This window comes from Sturnus vulgaris, unplaced genomic scaffold (assembly GCF_052056855.1).
Source record: "Sturnus vulgaris isolate bStuVul1 unplaced genomic scaffold, bStuVul1.hap1 Scaffold_155, whole genome shotgun sequence".
NCBI classification, from domain to species: domain Eukaryota; kingdom Metazoa; phylum Chordata; class Aves; order Passeriformes; family Sturnidae; genus Sturnus; species Sturnus vulgaris.
Window position 1 is genome coordinate 1,045,082 of NW_028276072.1, and position 13,333 is coordinate 1,058,414.

At 46.2% G+C, this 13,333-nt stretch overlaps 1 protein-coding gene across 1 annotated transcript in view; it reads right to left on the reverse strand.

Annotated features, from left to right (window-relative positions):
- LOC148219314 (Fc receptor-like protein 4) overlaps positions 1-3,055 on the reverse strand; it is a 93,231-nt gene extending 90,176 nt beyond the window's left edge. The window contains exon 1 of the mRNA XM_088157722.1: positions 2,984-3,055. Within this exon, the coding sequence (XP_088013848.1) occupies positions 2,984-3,055 (72 nt within the window). The remainder of the gene's footprint in view (positions 1-2,983) is intronic.
- Positions 3,056-13,333: the final 10,278 nt, after the last annotated feature.

The following is a 13,333-nucleotide window of genomic DNA, read 5'->3' on the forward strand; positions in this document are numbered from 1 at the left end:
TACATTCCTGGAACAGATTCCAGCACCTTTATAAATCTCCTGCAGGCCATTAAAACCAAGCCCAGCCCGATGGATATTTTGGTCAATGCCCCTCTGCTACAGAAACTACGCATTAGGGACAATACCGGAGCTATTTCTGGATAAGCAAATAAACCCAGGGACCACAAAGGTATTAAGACTTCAAAAAACCCTAGGGACCAAAATCCCATGCAGGCCTCCACCCCAAAAGACATGAATTCCAACAACATAGCCAATAACTGCTCTATACCAACACAAAAGAATTTGAACCAAATTATTATTATTAGAACAGGGTTTTTTCCCACTTTCTCGAGCCTCGAGTTGGGCGCCAATTTATTTGTCCTGGTTTTGGGCAAATTTGGGGGAAAACCTCCAGAAGGAGCCCCCAGACAGCAAACCCCACGACTCCTCCCCCCCCCACCCCACCGGGTTCGGGAAGAATTTCCTCGGAGAAGAGTGGGAGAAAAAACCTGTTTATTTAACAAGCAAGACACTCCCCAGCACAGGGAAAAAAGACAACACCAGCTGACAAAAAACTCTTTCACCGTTCTGAAGGGATGACAAACTCAGTCTCTCTGGCGAGTGGTCGCTCAGTTATCAGTCTCTGGCGCTGGGGATGACTGCTGCAGGTGACAAAGTGTAGCCTCCCGGTGTTTCTTGGGGTTCCCAGGTCCCCGTCCGTTCAGATGGTATCCAGGAGAGGGAGGGGACGGGGTGGAAGAGAAAACAGTCCAGGGAAAAAGTTGGACTGCCTAGCTGAACTAACTAATAAGCAGAAAGCAAGGGCAAAGCGAAGGAAAGAAAAAGGCAGAAGCGAGCAAGCAGGCAAGCAAGCAGGCAAGCAAGCAAGCAAGCAAGCAAGCCGAGCTAAAACCTCTCCTAAACATAGACCATGGGGGAGGTGAGCCGGCTGATAACAAGACAAAACAAAGCTTCACTCTCAGACTCAGTCCTGGAAGCACAGGACATAATACCAAACATAATCAGGACACACGATTGGAGATAGAAACACCATAACATCACCCTAGGACAGAAGGGAAGCACCGAGTCCCAGTGGTTCAGAGACAGATGAGACACAAGCACCAGAGAGCAAGGCCAGCCACATCTGTCTGTCCTGGCAGGTTTGTCTGGGAGTAGCACTTGGATATAGAGAATTTTGAATGTGGAATGCCAATTTTGGCCATTTGTGCCTGGACAAGCAGGACGAGTCTTTTCCATAAAAAGGAAAGCATGGAGCCCCAGTGTTTGGAAGGCAGGTGAGAGCTGGCCCTCAGGAGGTAGAGCCAGCCAGTCTTGACAGGAATGGCAGCTTTTGTCTGGGAGCAATCCTTGGATATATGGAATTTGGGAGTTGGAATCCAAATTTTGGCCATGGACACCATGTCAGGATAGATGGGCTTTTCCATATGAAAGAAAAGCAGAAAGTCCAAGTGTTTTGGAAGAAGATGAGAGGCAGCCACTGTAAGCGAGGGCAGCCAGACGTCTCTCATGGCAGCTTGGGTATTTTATATCAGAACACTTTCCCATGGATCCAGTGTACTGAATGAAAGCTTGGGACCAAGGCCATTCAGCATTATTCTGGCTAGAGGTGCTTTCCAATTCTTGGATTACACTTATGACTACAAGCAAAACAAACAAAACTGTTCTATTGACTAGATTTCTGCAAGCTATATTACTGAATATTCCCAACCACAATGTACTCATTTTGCTCAAGTAAGTTTTAATTTCATTTTCATTGTTACCCAGTGTTACTTTCCAAGGAGCTTCTGGAGCCTTTTTCACTCAAGAATGGTGAATCCAGACACTCTGTTCCTTGATCATAACTTCAGTGAAGGTGGTGAGAAGCACCTGAATGGTCCTTCCCATAGTGGCTACAAAGTGTTTTGTGTAAGAGACTTAACATACACATAATCTCCAGGCTGTGTGTCATGCACAGGTCCATCCAGCCCTCTGCCCCAAGTTCCAGCCACATGTTTCTCAATTTCTCTGAGTTGCTTACTTAATGCTATCGTATAGGCAGGCAGCCTCTCTTCCCCCCTTGGGTAGACAATCCCTTTTGCACTCCATATGGTCTCCCATAAAGCATTTCAAAGGAACTTAGTTTTTTTCTGGCTCTAGGCTTGGTTTGGATCTGCAGCAATGCCAGTGGGAGAGACTGAGGCCAGGGTAAATTAGCTTCTTGTCCTAGCCTCACAATTTGCTGCTTAATTAAATGATTCATTTTTTCAACTTGGCCACTTGACTGGGGATGATATGGAGTATGGAGCTCCCAGTCTATGCCCAAATGACGACTGATTTGTTGTACTATTTTTTAAATAAAATGTGGCCCTCTATCTGAAGATATTGTGGCTGGAACTCTGAAGAGTGATATTATCTCTTGTAACAATACCCTGCTTACCTCTCAGGCTTTGGCAGTTCTGGTGGGAAAAGCCTCTGGCCACCCTTAAGAAGTGTCTGTTAACACCAGCAAATATCAATACCCCCCTTTTCTTGGGAGTTCTGAAAAGTCAATTTGCCACTGTTGCCCAAGACCATTGCATTTTCCAATTTGACCAAGCTTTGGTTTGGGGATATTCTTGGGTTTGGTCTGGAGCCAAATGTCAGACTGCTGGGTTACCTGAACGATAATAGAGTATAAATTTCTGGCAGTAATCTTTTCAATTAGATAGTTATACAGGGCATCTGTTCCCCGGTGTGTTTTCTGGTGCTCTTCCCTTACTAATGACCATAAGAGATGAGAAGGGATAACCATTCTCCCTTCTGCAGTAACAGCCCATCCCTCTTGGTTATACGTTCCTCCTTGATCCTTAATTAGTTTTCTATCCCTTCTGGTATATACTGGCTTACCTTCAAGGGAGGCCTGTCCATCTGGAATTAAAGCTCCCTCAATCATCATTTCATCTCTTGCTGCTTCTCTTGCCTCTCTGTCTGCCAGCTCGTTTCCTTCCTCCAGTTCTGAGCTCACCTTCTGGTGTGTCTTAATGTGCATAATCAGCTTGCTGAACTGCTTCCAGTAGCCGCAATATTTCCTGCACATGTTTGGTGTTTTTCCCTTGTGACTTCAACAGTCCCCTTTCTTTCCAGATGGCTCCATGAGTGTGTGTACAACCCCAAATGCATATCTTGAGTCTCTATAAATATTTATTTTCTTTCCTTTCATGATCTCTAAGGTGTGGGTAAGAGCAATTATCTCAGCTTTTTGTGTAGAGGTATCTATTGGCAAGGGTCCAGATTCTGTTCCCTCTTTGCAGGTGGTAACTGCATACCCAGCACGTCGCTTTCCACTGATGACATAGCTGCTTCCATCAGTGAACCAGGTTTCTGTGCCATCCAAAGGGGTGTCCTTCAGATCTGGGCAGCTGGAGTAGGAGGCTTCGATAGTCTCCAGGCAGTCATGGTGTAAAAAAAATCACTTTTCTTGATTTCCACTAAGAAAAGAAGCTGGGTTGATAATGTTAGTCACAATTATCTCTACATTGTCTTGTTCTACCATGATGGCTTGGTATTTCAGGAACCTTTGTGAGGAGAGCCAGTGCCTGCCTTTTACTTCCAGTACTGCAGACACTGTGTAAGACACCAATACAGTCATTGTCTGGCCCAGGGTGAATTTGTGTGCCTCTTGAATATTCAGCACCACTGCTGCAATGGCTCTGAGGCATCCCGGCCATCCCTTGGCTGTTGTGTCTAGTTGTTTGGAGAAGCAAGCAACTGCTCTCTGGTACGGACCCAGGTCCTGGGCCAGTATTCCCAGGGCAATTCCCTGCTTCTCATGGGAAAACAGAAAGAATGGTTTACTCACATCTGGCAGTCTGAGAGCCAGAGCTGACATTCGAGCATTCTTCAGCTGGTGAAAGGCCCGAGTGGCCTCTTCTGTCCCCTGGAGTCCTCTGTTCCCATTTGCAATGAGTGCATACAGAGGTTTTACAAGCAGCCCATAGCTGTGTATCCACAGCCTACACCACCCTGTCATTCCTAAGGATGTTTGCAGTTCCTTCACTGTTTGAGGTTTTGGGGTTTTGCAGATCTCTTCCTTGCAATCTTGCCCTACAGTCTGTTGTCCCACACTAATTTCATAACCCAGATAAATTACCTTTTGCTTCATTACCTGGGCCTTTTTCTTTGACACCCTGTATCCCTCAAGTCCTAGGAAGTTTAGGAGGCTTACTGTCCAGGCTGCACATGCCTCATTCATCCGGGTGGCTATGAGGAGATCATTCCATGTACTGCAGTAGCTTTCCTTCTTCTGGGGGAGCCTCCCAGCATTCCAGATCTTTGCATGTTGTTCTCCAAACAGGGTAGGAGAGTTTTTAAACACCGTCCATGTGAGCTGGGATCTGAGCCCTCTTTTAGGGTTTTCCCATTCAAATGCAAAAATTTTCTGTCTACGTTCATGGAGAGGGAAGCAAAAGAAGGCATCTTTCAAGTCTAAAATGGTAAACCAAGTTAGCTCTGGTGTTAGGCACGTTAGCAAAGTGTATGGATTTGCTACCATGGGATACAGATCTTCAGTTATTTTGTTAACAGCTCCTAGACCCTGTACTATCTGATATGACCCATCAGGTGTTCGGACCAGTAAGATGGGAGTATTGAACTCAGATTGACATTCTTTTAACAAACCTAATTACAAAGAGTTTTCAAATATTGGGCTAATTCTTTCCCTGTTCTCTCTTTTCAAGGGGTAGTGTTTAATTCTAACTGGTTGCTTTCCTTCCTTCAGTTTAATTACTATAGGAGATGCATTTTTCGCCCTCCCTGCTACATTAGAAGTCCACACTCCAAGAAATACTTGATTTATTATTTCTTCACTAACTTCTCCCTCAATTTGAACTGCTGTTAACATTAAACTTAATGCCTCTATGTACTGTTCATCATTTACCTCCAGAATAACTTCCCCAGTTTTAAGTTCAATGGTTATTTGTAATTGTTCTAACAAGTTTCTCCCCAAAAGGTGCCTTGGGGATCTGGGCAGATATAGAAATTTATGAACACCCCATTATTTTCTAAGCCTATACTTCAATGGTTTGTAAAAATTTGCTTTTCCAGGTTGGCCAGTTGCTCCTATTAATGTAACATAATCCTTCCCCACATGTGCCAAAGTTTTATTCAGAGCTGAATATGTTGCTCCCGTGTCCACTAGAAATTCCACTTTTCCCCCCCTTTTTCCCATAGCTTTAATTTTATAACCAGTGATTTTCCTGGGGTAAGATTTACTGGTCCTCCTTAGTGTTTTTTTCATATGTGCAATCACATTTCCTTTTTCTTGTTCCCCCTTTTTTTGATGGTTACCTTGTTGTTTTTTTGGACATTGATTTTTCCAGTGACCCTATTTCTTACAGATCACACACTGGTCTCTGCCCAGCCAGGATGGGCCTTGTCTGGGTGGTCTTTGTTCGCTTCTTCCTCTCTCCCTCTCACTTCGGACAGCCACAAACTTCCTCATTCCTTGTTTATATCCTTCTTCCCTATTCCTGAAGACTCCCCACACCTCGTCCAACAGAGTCTCTAAGTCCCTCCCATCCAGCTCCCAAAGCTTTTGAAGTTTTCGTGTTATGCCATCCATAGACTGCCCAGGAATAAACTGACTGGCTGCTGTGTCCCCATGTCAGACCCAGGCTCCAGGGGTGTGTGGCAGCACATTGCATCCCTTCATCAATCGAGGAATTCAGATGGTGGCCCAGAGGGCCCCTGCTTAATTTCATACAATGCTGATCAATTTATAGTTTTGGGAATGGCTTTTTCCATTCCCTTTTTGATCCACTCCCAATAGCTTTCTCAATTCTGCTGATCTGTTTGGGTCCCACTGTGGATTTTGGAGTGGGAAATAATCTTTCACATCCAGTTGTTGGATTTCATAATAATCTTCTGCCAAATCCCCTGCCATTTTTATAATTAATTGTTTCTCTGTCTCAGTCAGTACATCCAATAATAATTGCATATCGTTCCAATCTGGATTATGCTATTTTATTATAAATTGCAGACATTTAGCTGCGTTAACTGGATCACTGTGGTAATTTTTAGCAACCTTTTCCCATGCCTCCAAGTCGGTTCTGGAGAAGGGAACTTTAACCAATACCATTCCTCCCTCTGGTCCCCCTGCCTCTCGCAGAGGTGCCTGGAATATGTGTGTCTGTTAGTTGAGTTGTGATTGTTTTCTTAAAAAAGCTGAGCAGCTAATAGTTGCTATAAAGTTGTTTATAACAAAGGCACATCAGTCTCAAAAGGCAAAGGGTCACAAGCGTTCCAGTCCATGCTAAAGTTTTGGTATAAAGTCCTAAATAGGCAAAGTCCCAATCAGAAGCAGAAGCTGCTCCTGGAGGTCCTGAAGGGCTGATGTTGCTGGGGCAGCTCCTGTCTTCTTTGGGTGATGATGGTGGTGGTGAGAAGTGAGAGAGCAGGAACAAAATCAAAAGTCAAGAAGCAAAAGGTGAGTCTCTCCCCAGTGCATAGATTCTTATATACAAACTTCCCAGCAAGCTAAAGACACGAACTCGAACCTAGTTCTAGTTTCTTAGCACACCAGCTATGTATAAACTACATATATGGTCTATCTTGTTCTATCTAAAAAATGTAAACAATATTCTTACTATAGCTTTATTATGTCTAAAACTGTGTTCCTGGAGCCTCCACAGAAACACTAGTATCTAAGACTATATTTTTCAACCCTCACTAGAGCTCATGCTTCTACACTGGTCTCTGAGATCTTTACTATCTAAAAGCACTTGAAACTTATTCTTACTTACTTCCTTATTCTAAAACTTAAACTTACACCTCTACTTTATGTGTGAGTGGCTTAATATACTTGAATCCATCCAAAGGTTTTAATTCAATCCCTGCACTCTGATTTCTCTCTGAAGAATTCAGAGAGAGACTCTTGACTTACAGACTCCAACATCTGTTATCTAGTCTGGTGTGTGATCAGAGGGGGGTCAGCATCCTCTGAGTCTGCATCCTCATCCCTTTCCTGTTTTACATGGGGAGACCTGAGCAAATCGTCTGCCAGATCTTGTTCCTGGGCCACAGTCTGGTAAACCTTATCAAATTTTGTGCATCTTTGCCCTATGCTACACACTGAACAACACCACTTGAGCTTTCCTCTCTCAGTCTTATTCTCCTTCTATAAGGCCAATGCCAGGGGGTCAGATGGGGCCCTGAGCCCACAGTCCCTCTGCCATCCGGGGTGATTTTGAAGGGAGAAAAACATATCCACATATGATACCTCTGTCCACTTCCCTTCCCTCCCAGAAATAGCATGAGCTGTAATAGATGTTATAATCCAAAGTTCCACTGGGTGGCCACTTCGCTCCATTGTCCAATTTATAAAAGGCCACCAGTTCTTGCAAAATCTAACAAGATCTCTCTTGGTTTCCATGCCCCCATGTCCAGCAGCATCTTTCAATGTGCAATAATACAGACTAGTGGCCTGGCCTTAGGGATCTCTTTACTTTGTCCAGTTCCCATTATCTTCTCCTTCTTGTCCTGTGCTGTTTCCATCCAAACTTTTCCTCACACAATTTCACTGTTCTTTCTCAGTTTTCTTCCCACACACAATCCCAATTTGCAGGTATCGAATGTGACTTTCCACGCACTAATTTCAGAATTTTAGGTTCAACATCGATTTGATTAGGAAAATTTTTCAATTCACACTTGGGGCATACGCCCTGCTGGTTATTAGAGCAACAATACCAATGTCTTTCACAATCTCTACACTGTAATAAACTCCATGCCAGATGCCTTGATCCTCTGACAGCTCTAAATCTCCCACAAAGACAAATTATCCTGTTCACTCCCTCTGGAATACTCAGAGTCCTTACTGCAGGTTGTTCCCAGTCCAAGGTTACCAATCACCCTCCAGAGGTTTCATATATCCCTCCTGTTCATTCCCTCTTTCTATCCAATGACTTATTGGATCAATAAATTCCCAGGGATCAAGTGCAAACCACTGCTGAGGAGAAACTCCTTCAATTTGTCTATCCACAGATAAAACAAACACTAACCACTCTGTGTTCAAGCACAACACTCCTCCCTTCTCACTTGCACTTGCCCCACACTGACCCCGCTCCTTTGCTTTTCTCCGGCCGCCTCAGTCGCCCAGGCTGGAAATGCAGATAGAGCTCCACACTCGCTCATTCACTCACTGACACACTCAACGACTCAACGTGTCCAGACCTGGCAGTCACACAAAACAGCAGCAAAAACAAGGGTTCACTCGACCCACCTGTCTTGGTTTAATTTTGACTTTCCCGGCCAATGCACCAAATTAATGTCTTGAGTTTGAGTTGCCAATTTGAATAAACTTATTTTTCTTGTTGTGAGACAGAACCAGGAGCAAAAGAGCAAGGCAGGCCTAAAACTTGAGAGAGTATAAAAGAAAATTTATTAACTACAGAAACAAAAAGAGAGGGAAAAAAAAAATTCAGAATAAGATTTTTTTAGATCACTCCTTCCCTCCTTTTCCCAATCTTCATAACAACAAAACAAACATATAACAAATACTTTGGTGAGTGTCTAATTAGTCTTTTTCAGTTCACTCTCTGGAGAGAGAAGCCTCTTTTTGTTGAAGTTGTAGGGATTTTTCCCACAAGAAGGAAAAAAACAGTTCTCTTGTGGTTTTATCTTTCACGATTTGCATCCGCCCGGGAACCTGCAACCGTGACGCTCCTCCCACCTCTACAGCCGTCCCAAAGTTGTAGATGTGGGCCATGTCTGTCTCATGGGGTATTACTTTTAAGAATGAAATGTTCAGCCGCAAAGATTCTCTCTGTCTCCTTTTTCTCTGCTCAGGCTTCATCTTCAGAAAACCAAAATCCCCTTCTTTTCTCAGGACAGAAATTCTTAACACAGGTGCTCTTTAGTCAAATCATCTATTAAATGGAACATTTCCATCCCCCCATGTCTCTTTCCATGGTTTATAGGAATATTCAGTACATCAGTTCATTCCTACAATTTCACAAAAAGATTTTCAGCCATTTCAGCATCTTCTCATTCTCCTTCCATCTTAAAAACTTAGCTCTTACATCACTGACTTCAGAAATCTTCTTATTCCCTTTCATATTCAGAGGAAAGGCTGGAGGCTTTGCAAATCTTATCTGAGCACTAAAGAGTTAAAGTTTAACACAACTACAAGAGTTGGGCCAGGCTCAGGCCGTGCTGGGGGTGTAGCTGAGGTGTCAATCAGCCTTTCTGGGGCTGGGCTGCAGCCCCACACTGCTCATGGCCACCCGGGCAGGCCCGGCCGGCAGCGGCAAGAGTTGGCCTCCCCCCATGCCAGAGCCGCAGGCCTGTGGAGGAGGAAGCTGTGAAGGTCTCATCACACAACTTTTTCTCCCCCCGGCCATCGGGTCCCCCTCGTTGGCAAACGGGGCCCAAGCGGCCTCCCGAGCCTCCCCCCCCCCACGGGGGAGGGGGAAGCTCGGGTTGGTGTTACCTGCTCAGCCGCCGGAAGACAAAGAGGGTCAGTTCTGGATTACCTTCCTCAAAATGTGTGTGCACGGAGCAAACCAACCCCCTCTAATTGGCTGTTGCAGGTATCCCAACCCCCACAGAGGAAATTCCCTTAGGAAGAATCTCTTCTGAGTTTCTTCTTCCTAAGTCAACCTATCACAAAGACTTCCAAGGTCATCAAGTCCAACAAATGCCCTAACACCTAAACAAAACTAAGGCATTGAGTGCGATATCCAGTCTTTTTTTAACACATTCAGGGATGGTGTCTCCACCAACCCTTGGCAGATCATTCCAGTACTTTATCACCCTTTCTATAAAAAACTTTTTCCTAATAGCCAACCTATATTTCCCCTGGCACAGCTTAAGACTATGTCCTCTGGTTCTGTCAGTTGCTGCCCAGTGAAAGAAACCAACCCACACCTGAATACAATCACCTGTCAGGGAGTTGCAGAGAGTCATAAGGTCACCCCTGAGTCTACTTTTCTCCAGGATAAACATCCCCAGCTCCCTCAGCCACTCCTCACAAGACTTCTGTTCCACACCCCTCACCAGCCTTGATGCCCTTCTCTGGACACTCTCCAGCCCTTCCATGTCCTTCCTAAATTGGGGGACCCAGAACTGGACACAGCACTCGAGGTGTGGCCTCACCAGTGCTGAGCACAGGGGAAGAATCACTGCCCTGCTCCTGCTGGCCACACCATTCCTGATCCAGGCCAGGTGCCATTGGCCTTCTTGGCCACCTGGGCACTCTGCTGCCTCATGTCCAGCCTGCTGTCCATCTGTGCCCCCAGGTCCCTTTCTGCCTGGCTGCTGTCCAGCCACTCTGTCCCCAGCCTGGAGCACTGCAGGGGTTGTTGTGGCCAAAGTGCAGGACCTGGCCCTTGGTCTTGTTAAACCTCACCTTGTTGGATTTGGGCCCTGGATCCAGCCTGTCCAGGTCCCTCTGCAGAGCCCTCCTGCCCTCCAGCACATCCACACTCACACCCAGCTTGGTGCCATCTGCACATTTGCTGATGGTGCACTCAATGCCCTCATCCAGATCATCAATGCAGATATTGAAATCCACGCTGGCTGGCTCTGATCCCTCAGCCATCCTGTAGGTGCCCTGTGATGGCACTCAAGGTGATCTGTTCCATCACCTCACCAGGCACCCAGCTCAGGCTGACAGGCCTGCAGTTCCCCACATCCTCCTTCCAGCCCTTCTTGGGGATGGGCTCACATTGGCACCTCCAGTCCTCTGGCACCTCCCTGCTGAGCCAGCACTGATGAGAAATGATGGAGAGCAGCTTGGGGAGCTCATCCAGCAGCTCCCTCATCCCCCTAGGATGGATCCCATCTGTTCCCAGAGACACCTGTGAGCATCTGAGTGTCTCAGCAGGTCCCCAGCTGCTTCCTCCTGGATTACAGGGGGTCTGTTCTGCTCCCTGTCCCCATCTCCCAGGTCAGGAGAACACTTGTCCTGAGGATGACTTGTCTTATTGTTGAAAAGTGAGGTGATTAAGGGGTTGAATACTTCAGCCTTTTCCTCATCTTTGGTAACCATATCCCCCCCCCCCCCCCCCCCCAATAAGGAATGGAGATTTTCCTTATCCCTCCTTTTGCTATTAATGCATTTATAAATTCATTTTTGGTATCTTTCACAGAAGCAGCTAGGTTAACTCCTAATTTGAGCTTTCACCTCTGATTTTCTTTCTGCATGACCTAACAACTTCTTTAAACATTTCCTGAGTTGCCTGCCCCTCTGTCCAAAGATAATGCACATTATTTTCTCCCTGAGTTCCTGGTAAAAGCTCCCTGCCTAGCCAGGCCAGTTATTTTCCTCGCTAGCTCACTTCCTTCTGTGAGGAAAGTGAGAGACAGGCTGCTTCTGCTCCTTCAAGATTCCTTTCTTGAAGTGTCTCCTTTCTTCCTGGAATCCTTTAAGAGCTGTTTCCCATTAAAAAAAAAATGAGTTCAATTATCCCCAAATCTGCATTCTGAATAGGCCGAAGTCTGCTCTCTGTAGGTCCAGTGTAGAAGTTTTGTTGATGCCCCACCTGTTTTCACAGAATATCAAAAAACTGCATTATTTCATGGTCACTGTACCCCAAACAGCCTCTGAGCACCACATCTCCCACCAGCCCTTCTCTGTTTGTGAACAGCAGAACACAGAGCTTTCCTTGTGAGTGAGACGAGAAGGAATCTTGGTTTTAATCAAGGGCATATTATTTTTATTTTTCAGTTCAGAGAAGGGCCGACTGAAGCATTCCTTAAGTGATCTTGATGCTGAATGTCTCCTTAGGAGGTCTGGGCATGCAGAACAATGAGCCCCTTGCAGGCCAACCCTGTTTGGACAACCTGCTCCTCACCCCCAGCCTCACCATGTCTGACATTGCCTATCTGGGACTGACATCCTAAAACATAAAAAACCCCTATAAATTTATTATTAATATTGTAATTCAATTAAATAATAAAAATATAATTATGCTTTTATTTTTATAATACTATTATTCTTTTTTCTATTTAATTTTGTGTATTTACATGTAAAAATCTCTACATATTTAGCAACCAGAAAAATTAATGGTAATTGGTTTTAGGTAGCACAATTCACTTCATTAATTAATTAACCATTGTTGGCCATTGATTTCTTCCTGTTTATGATAATTAGTCCTATTTTAATCCCTTTCTCATCTTTTTCATAGTTTTCACAGACAGGATAAAACGGGGCCACTTTGCTGTCCATGAAGACATTTCTGGGGTACATTTTAGGATGTTTTGGGTCTGGGGAGGGAATTTAGAGAGAACTTGAGGGACTGGAGGACACTTCAGGGAGCCGGGTGGTCACTTAAGGATTCTGAAGGACACTTCGGGGTCCAGAGGAGCTCTTGGGGGTCCAGGGTGGCACTTGGGGGTCAGGGACGGGAATCTGGGGCCATTCAGGGTCCGGGCAGGCACCTGGGGGGCTCTGACAGGCTTCTCCGGGGCGCAGGGGGTGATGGGAGTTGTAGGCACAGGTATAACATTGTTCAAAGGGGCCGCAGAGCATCATGGGAGTTGTAGGTGCAGCTACAATGCCTCGTGGTGGGGCGTAGTGCATGATGGGAGATGAAGTCATGGCTGCAATAGCACTCTATGGGAACCACGGAGCATGATGGGAGCTGTAGTCCCGGAAGTGGCTCAGCCGGGGCGTTTGGGGGTCCGGGAAGGCACCTGGGGGACACTTTTGTGTCCAAGCCGAGACTTGAGGTGCTCAGGACGGAACGTGAACGGTTCGGGAGCACTTGGGGGGAGCTTGAGGAGCTCTAACCGGGCTCTTTAGGGCTCAGGGCACGGCAGGAGTTTTAGGTACAGAACTGTGTTATGAGGGACTCTGAGGCTGTGGGGGATTACAGGAGATGAATTCCCAGAAGTGACTGTAACGGGAATCTGTGGGGTTGGGAGCATTCAGGGGATCTGGGGACACTTTTAGGGGGTCCCGAATGGGTGCTGAGGAGGCACTTCTGAATCCTGGAGGGTCTGGGGGACACTGAAGGGACATGTGGGGGACGGACACCGGGGTTCTGTGGGGCGCGGGGCATGAGAGGTGTTGTAGTCCCGGCTCCAGTCGGGCTCTGTCAATCCCAGGATGTCCCAGGATGTCCCTGTATTTTTAAGTGCAGCCCACAGTCCATCCCAGTCCACCCAGATTCCCCTCAGCACTTCCCATCTTCCCAGGTTGTCCCAGTGCTCCCCAGTGTTCCCAAGGAAACTTGAACTTCTCCCGGTTGCTGTGGCAGCCAAAGCCAGCAGTGGGGTCAGTGCAGTGTCCATGGCCACAGCCCCTGGCAGTGGCCCAGGGCAGGTTGGGATGATGATCCACCCTCAGAGCTGGCCCAGGGCAGCTCTGCAGTGGTTT